The 8,158-nt window shown below is 43.3% G+C and overlaps 2 protein-coding genes across 2 annotated transcripts in view; one reads left to right on the top strand and one right to left on the bottom strand.

Moving 5' to 3' along the window:
• Positions 1–2,839: 2,839 nt before the first annotated feature.
• LOC308092283 (proton-coupled zinc antiporter SLC30A1-like) lies at positions 2,840–4,219 on the bottom strand (the record flags this gene model as incomplete). The annotated part of the gene is made up of 1 exon (XM_080438131.1): positions 2,840–4,219. The coding sequence occupies one exon, from the start codon at positions 4,217–4,219 to the stop codon at positions 2,840–2,842; it is 1,380 nt and encodes a 459-aa protein (XP_080294257.1).
• Positions 4,220–5,817: 1,598 nt separating this feature from the next.
• Positions 5,818–8,158, top strand: part of LOC308091291 (F-actin-capping protein subunit alpha-2) — a 33,289-nt gene continuing 30,948 nt past the window's right edge. Inside the window, exon 1 of the mRNA XM_080436778.1 lies at positions 5,818–5,903. Coding sequence (XP_080292904.1) covers positions 5,865–5,903 — 39 coding nt within the window. The 5' untranslated portion in view covers positions 5,818–5,864. The remainder of the gene's footprint in view (positions 5,904–8,158) is intronic.

Genomic DNA, 8,158 nt, shown 5'->3' with positions numbered 1-8,158 from the left:
GTTATTCCCTGATTAAAGTGATTCTGCTTCTAACAAAGCAGTAAAAATATACAGAGAAAGTCTCTTCTGTGGTTCGACGAATCAAACTAGTTGATACTTTGGTTTGAGAGGAAGAAAAAGGAAAAAACAGATGCAGCGACGTTGAGTGACCGGACACAGTAATGGATAATGATAGAGGTCGATAATAGCACTGTGAGTTTAGCGTTTCGTTCTCTTTGCCACTCTCTCTGACAGTGGGTGGAATAGAATGGGGAGAGGCAGACAGAGTACAGTCCTATCATGAGATGACGTGGATTACTGTCATTGCTTCTCACAGTGCTGCGGCCTTGTAATATGAGCATAATACAGTAGCAACATGAGCACTCAGGTGACCCCAATGAAACAAATACAGGGCCCCTGACTGTTGACAAGGCAGTATGTGAGCTGCAGCTCAGAGCCTTTTCAAAGGAGGGATAAATTACAGTGTGAGAGGGATGGAAAGGTTAAGCCTACTGTATAACGGCTTAGCACAGTTCCCTGCAGCTCTCGTCAAAGCACCGTTTACAGGCAATCACAGACGTGTTGGGGAGAATCTAACCACTTTAAACCTGTTGTGCCTATTTTGGGTATGTCATTATAGGCGAAACATATCCCAAATGTTTCAAAACATTTCAACGTTTTCGACTTGTGAGCTTGTAGATCTGCTGTTATGTCGCTATTGACAAAGTAGATCTTTCTGATAGAGGACATTCTTTATTCTCACTCTCTCTCGTTCTGCAGCGTATTTGAAAGTATGCACAAGTGTGTGTGTGTGTGTGTGTGTGTGTGTGTGTGTGTGTGTGTGTGTGTGTGTGTGTGTGTGTGTGTGTGTGTGTGTGTGTGTGTGTGTGTGTGTGTGTGTGTGTGTGTGTGTGTGTGTGTGTGTGTGTGTGTGTGTGTGTTTGTTGTGCATGTACAGATATACAGGCATCCATCCACCACACACATTGTCAAGATAATACTGTATAGCCTATCAGTTAGTAGAGCAGAATTCTGTAAAGCAAGCTTGTGACTCTTCACTCTCCTGTGTTCAGTGTTCCTGAACCTCCACAAATGCTCCAGACAGTTAAATCCTGAGTGTTCATTTACATAACTCGCAGATTTACATTACATAAACGTTTTTAAGGTGCACCACCTGTGATAATGTTTTGTCAAACTTTTTCCCCCCTCCCTTTCTCTCCCTCTGTCTTCTTCTTTGTCTCTGCCCCCTTTGTCCTCCTATTTTAAGAATGAAGAATGATGAACATGAGGTTTATGTCAGTGTTACTTAGGTTACATGATATCTGTTTTGCTAGCAGCATGAAAGAGAATGACTCATGCATTGCATAGTGTGAATCTCATCTCAGTGCTCTGAGGAAGCTAAACTTTGCAGTACAGTACGAGAACACCATCTAGTGGTGCAAGCACACACACTTATTACATACTGTATTTATGACTGCCCTATTTTACACCTGCACATGTATAACACATTTGGATGTTTGATAAATTCTAACCAACCAAACGTTTGAGACTAACTCCTATGAAGAGTAATGTATAGGTTGAATTGAATGGTGATTGCCAGTTTGCCCACAGGTCAAACATTTTAAAAAGCAAGTGAAAGTGTATGAACTTTGTAGGCTATAATTGTCTCTGCCAGGCCGAAGGCGTGGCCGAGACTATGTTTTTGCGTGCGTCCGCCCTGTCCGTCTCTGTGTCATTGTGTGTGTGTCTGGCCCACAATAACCTACCTGCCCTGGCGGAGACCTGTGCTCCGATTAGCACATTTTTATAGTTATTAAATCAAATCAAACTTTATTGATGATAATGATGATGAATTTATTTGTATAGCACTTTGTAACACAGTTACAAACACAGTATACATTATGCTGTGTAACTGTGTTACACTTTGTAACACAGTTACACAGCATAATGTATAACAAGTGCAACTCAAACGCTGTTGTGCTTCAGAGAAAAATATATAAAAAGAAAGGAGAGAAGAAAACAATAACAGTGATAATAATAAAATAATAATAATAAAAATACATAACAAAAAACCCACAAACAAACCTGGGTAGGCCTAAAAGCAAAGTCAAACGGTCTGTCTTCAAATTTATCCTACTAGAAGTTCGGGCTGCTACACGGCCCTCACACCTACTTCACACCACCAATCCGACTGATATGCCCATAAATGGAGATCTCTGTATCTGACGCTCCTTGTCCCCTTTATGCTCATATGGAGATCTCTGTATCTGTTAGTCCTTGTCCCTTTAATGCCCATATATGGAGATCCCTGATGTCATCAGTATGGGATTCCTTCCTTAGGGTGCGTTCGGAAATAAGGCACTGAGCACACTGGCCAATACAGTGCCAAGCGTTATGAGCTTGTAGATCGGTTATGTTCAAATATCCAAACAATATTGTTCTCCGAAACATTTTGTTTGGAAAGGGGAGGGTAATGAGCATGTAGTCCAAAGTAACTCGACAATTTTTTAACACAAATGTTTTATGTTTTTGGAAATATTTACCTTAATTAATTTCATAATAATGGATGTCAATGGTGGTTGGATCGGGTAGAAACCTTGCCCAAAGTTGTTTTTGGTGAAAGACCACGCTCTAATGGTCTAGTGGGGAGGGGGAGACGACTGAGATAGAAAACAGAAGACCTTGTAAAGAAATAGAATAGAGATAAGAAAAACTACTTTTGTCATGGCCACCATGGGTCACCATTCCCCATCTATGGCAAAAAAAGAGGGAAAAAAAACAACGCCCTGATAAAGACCCAGCATGTGGTTTCTGGACCTGTCCATCTCAGACACGATTTCACCTCTCTAGTGGTCATACCCTACGGTTCTTGTCGGGGGACCACCTCCACTGCTGCATCCTGTGCAGAGGCCTCGCTGATCACCTCCATGAGAACCGGCGCTCCATTCTCCCCATTGCTGCAGCACAGGTTGGGACCACACTGAGTCTGACAGGGGAGTTCACAATCCCGTGATTCTGAGTTGAACGTGACAAACTCTGGCTGGATGGTCGTGGCGTGGATGCCCTCGTGGTGGAAGAAGTCCTTTATGCGCTTCGCCACATCCATGTAGGAGGTGGGGTCGTGGCACTTGACGTGCGCCGTGGCGATGATGCGGCTGCCAGCCAGCTGCCAGATGTGCAGTTCATGGATGGCGAGGACTCCTTCCAGACCGAGCAGTCGCTCGTTGAGTCCGTTCACGTCGATCTGCTTGGGCACTGTCTGTAGAAGGATGAGGGTTGACTCCTTCAGCAGAGGGTAGGTGAAATAAAACATGATGCCAACAGTAATGTAGCAGAGAACGGGTTCCAAGTAAAGCACCCAGCAGGGGCCAGCCATCTTTGGCATCATCCTGCTGAACATGGTGGAGCCTTCCAGCAGGTCCACCAGGGTGTTGTTGTTGTTGTCCGGGCTGTGGCCATTGAAGCAAACGTTGATGCAGTCTTCGCCTTCGACGCAGGGCTGCCACACATAGGTGAAGATCAGGGCGTTGATCACCACGATGACGGAAACCAGGAAGTCACCCAGCATGTGCAGGAAGACCCCGCGTATGTTGAGCTGAGAGGTAGAGTCTTGGCTAACGCTATCCTTGTCCTCGTACGGTGAGATGCCATTCATCTGCGCCTCTGTGCTCTCATGGCGGCGTCTCTCAGTTTTTACAACATTTGGACTGTTGCGGTTCCCCACCAGGTTGATAGTCTCTTGTCCCGACGACCCTTTCCCTGCCAGTCTGTTGGACTTTTTACTCTTGTTCTTATTTCCATGTCCACCGCTGTGGGAGTGATTGTGTCCACTGTGGCCGCTGAATAGGCACATCCCTAGGAGGTTGACAAGAAGCCCTGCAACACCCACCCAGATTAGTAACCGAGGATTCTTGATCTCACTGGGTTCGATGAGGCGCTCAGTGGCTTCCATGACAATGGTGGCACACAGCGCAGTAAGGAACACAGCGTTGACCAACGCTCCCATCACCTCCGCCCGGATCCAGCCAAACGTGTTTCTGTCCGTTGCTTGCGTCCTCTTGGCAATCCACATGGCAACCAGAGCCACGAGCTGCGCGATAACATCAGATAGCATGTGGAAAGAGTCTGCCAGCAGCGTTAGAGACCCGGTCATCTGACTGACCACCACTTCCACGACGAAGAACCCAAAAGTCAATGTGAGCATGCATAGCAGCCGTACGCTATTCGACTCACAAGCCATTGTCCCTTCAGAAACCACCCCCCTGGGTCAAATCAAGTTCTGTGGTAGGTTTTCCCGAGCTTGCTAGCAAGATAGCTGGCTACACCTGTATACAGCACTGGATAGTTTAGTTAGCTGGCTACCTAAGACAATACCAGCTAGTTATAAGAGTCTGTCTGCATTACACTAACAATAATGTAATGTACCTACAGCATCATCCTCGGTTGGTTTATAAGGTCAATTTGTATGTTATGATGACGTCATTTGATGTCACAGTGTGATGACATTTGATGTCACAGTGTGATGTCAAGTAGACTATTAAATAGGGTCCTCTAGTCTAATTGAACATGTGATTGGTTGAGAATAGAAGCATAGGGACCGACCAATGGTCAGCCAGCAGCAACTGCACTGAGTTTCCCAAATAATAATAATAATAATTATTATTATTATTAATAATAATAATATTACTAGACACACCACTGTCCACTTGTGTAGGCCTATTTTATTATATGAGGAATCTTTGTCTATTATTTGTTTCTATACCCCTTAGTAACTGCAAATGATTGGAGCTTAGCCTTAGCCTACACGACAAAGAATTTACCTCACTTTTGTTTTTACACCTGTAAACCAGCTGTAAACCCGTGATGTGAAGTTGAATGTGAATCTGACCGGTGGTTTTCAAATCAAATCCACAGTATCCAATACAATGGCTTTTCTAAATGGTTCCAAAAACATTTGTAATTGTTAGTTAACTTCTCTATTACTTTTACATTTCAGGAGGTGGCGCTCGCGTCAAAGTAATGATAATCCCAAATAATTAGGATAGGAAAACCAGGTCAGAGCCAAATCATGTAATTCATTTCATGCGGTAGGCTGATGCAAACTAGACTAGAATATAATAATACACAAGATACTTGCTGTTAAAGTCAGAGTCCCTCGGTGTGTGTCCCCCTCAACTGTCTACTAAAAACTAGCTTTTTTAAAACTTTACTGGAGTATTTCCAATTTTCTGTACTTCTACTTTTACTCCAGTACATCTCAGAGGAAAATATTATACTTTTACACCACTACAATTATATGAAAACTTTATTAACTAGTTACTTTGTAGATTTCGATTATTATTACAAAACATACATTAACCACTTCAGCCCATAGGATTCGGACATTCTGCATAATGAGTACTTTCTACTTTTGTACTTTTACTCAAGTAAATTTTTAATTCCGGAATTTTACTTGTAAAAGAGTATTTCTATATTAAAGTATTGATACTTTTACTTAAGTAAAATTTGAGTACTTTTTACACCACTGCTAAAAGCAAGCATGTTGATTTGACAGTCTCGCGCTGAAAGCCAATAATCAAAATCTAAGTAACAATTGTAAAGTTTTCAAATAATTGTATGGAGTAAAAGTACAACATTTGCCTTTGAGACGTAGTGTAGTAGAAGTAAAAGTACTGAAAATTGGAAATACTCCAGTAAAGTAAAAGTAACTCAAAATTTACTCAAAGTTACTTTAAACCACTGAACAAATCGTTTAGAGGAAAGACCGAGTCGCCGAATATGTCAAGTCACCACTTTTGATGTAACACGGGAGGAACCCAGACTCCCCCCGCCCATATTATGACGTCACGCTGGGCTTTGACAAGCTGGTGGTGCCGGAAGAAAAGATGGCGGATCATGAGGAGCAGTTATCCGACGAGGAAAAGGTAAGAAGCCCATTTTTATCTCCACGTAGCTGCCAGTGGGTGTTTGAAGACGTGAATTTGAGGTTGCGTACGTGACCGGGGCCTTCGTGCAGCCTTTTCGTCCGGTCGAAAGTGTACGTAAAGTGGACATAAACTGATAAACAGGCCGCAGTGCCGTCGCTGCTCTAGCTCTATTATTTCGGTAACCGGAAGACTCGCCCCAAAACACGGTCACCCCCCCCCCCCCTTTTTTTTTCGCGCACCAGCAGTTCTTGTGTTCCTGTATTTGTTTTACTGAGGACAAGGTTAGAAATTAGTTTAGGGTTAGGCATATTTTCACGGAGGTAAAGTTTAGGAATAAGTTTCATCCTGAAACATGACTGACTGTCTTGACGCTCGTGATAGACGAGTGTCATGTGAACCATGGCTAGGAATAAGGTTAGGTTTTGGCACCGTTTTACTGAGGTTACGTTGAGGAATAGGGTTAGGTTTTAGGCATAGTTTACTGAGGTTCCGTAACCTAAGTGTAGGAATAAGGGTAGGTTTTTAGACAGAGTTTACTATGCCTAAAACCGTGTACGTTTAGGAATACCAGGTGAATACCGCCAGATTTGCTCCGGGGCGACTGTGTTTTGGGGCGAGCGTTTTGGTATTCTATTATTTTTAGCTCAACTTCCGCTCGTTTGCGAACCGTCGGAACGGAGGCTCCTTGTACGGTCCGGACTCAAAATAGGAACCGTGCACCTAGTACAAATTAACCTGAGCTAACCTCCCTGACCCTTTTTTTTTTTTTTAAACTGAGGGAGACCCTATGCATCCCGTGGAGGGGAGCTGTCAGCAGGGGAGCTGCCCTTGTGTTTCCTGGTTGTTGTGAAGTTCTCACACACAGACAGACAGAGCTGATAGCTAAGATGGCTAGCTTTAGCCGCCTACCGCCTGCCACCACCCAATACTGAAGCTGCTGCTTCACATGCCCTGTTTACTGCTTATGAATTGTGTTTAGTGCAGGGGTCTTCAACGTTTTTCAGGCCAAGGACCCCTTAGCCGAGAGATAGATGAAGCAGGGACCCCCACTACATATTGTTTAACATTGTGTGGCAGATTAAACTTTTTCATCCATTTCATCGACTCGTTTGACAGCACTGTCACCAGAGTTGGATTGATGTTAATGTGTATTTTATATTTAACCACTTAAACCGTCAATACTTAGTAAACTTGACCTTTAACTCTGTACTTAGTCTGCTCTTTTTCCCTCTACACCAAACTGCAGATCTTCAAGCTCACAACGCCTCGCGCTGTAAGCTTGAAGATCTGCTATTTTTGTCTAAAGTTCTCCTCAGGCATGCTGGGGTTCAAGTGCTTAATGTTAAAACAATATCCAATCACAAATATTTGGCGGCGGCCGCCCCCTGTAGTAACTCTGAGGACCCCTTCCAGTTCCTGGACCCCCTGTTGAAGACCCCTGGTTTAGTGTCTTTTGGGTGGGTTTCTGCACTTACCAATCACAGCTTTGGGGGGAGATTGTGGTTGGAGCAGGTTTAAAGCTGCGTAACAATCACTAAGGAACTTCATCTACTCTAGTGTTGTGTTGTACAGCGTTTGCATTTGTTATTTCCTTAAAAGGTAAGATGGTATTTACCACTGTTCAGCACATATCAGCCAGTTCACAGTCAACAGCAAGCTTTGGCTTTGTCTGATATGAGCTCAAGTTTATTAGACTTTTGTCAGGTCAGTGGCCAATGGGTGTGGTCTCCTTTCACTCATACACAAGTTATTACCTCAGCTTTAATTAAAGGACTGGGCCTGCTGTCTGTGCCCAACCCTGGGATGTTGTGATTTGCTAAATCGTATGTGCGTGTGTTTTCTGTTGTTGCATGTTCCTTAGGAAAACGTTTTAAGAAAGTTAAAGGGATATTTCACTTTCATTTTATTTATCGTCTACTCAGGCTTTTGGGAGCACCCCGGACAGTTTTTAAGTTGCTTTGAGTCAGTATTTAGATATCTGATATTCGTTTTATCAGACACGCCCCCTTCCTATACAAGTTACAATGGGTTTGTATAGGAAGGGGGCGTGTCTGATACAATGAATATCAGATATCTAATACTGAACAAGCAAGTTTAAAAACTGTCTAGGGGGCTCACAAAAGCCTGAGTAGACGATAAAATGACCCAAAGTTTTTTTTAAGTGAAATATCCCTTTAAATTGGTTGATACGATTATTTTTTGTGGCTTGCTGCCTTTTTGAGTAGGACAGAAGAGTTGCAGGAATTTGAGGG

This window comes from Gymnoscopelus braueri (assembly GCF_963280865.1).
Source record: "Gymnoscopelus braueri genome assembly, chromosome: 9".
NCBI lineage: Eukaryota > Metazoa > Chordata > Actinopteri > Myctophiformes > Myctophidae > Gymnoscopelus > Gymnoscopelus braueri.
The sequence above is the reverse complement of the archived record's forward strand: the minus strand, read 5'-3'. Positions and strand labels throughout refer to the sequence as shown.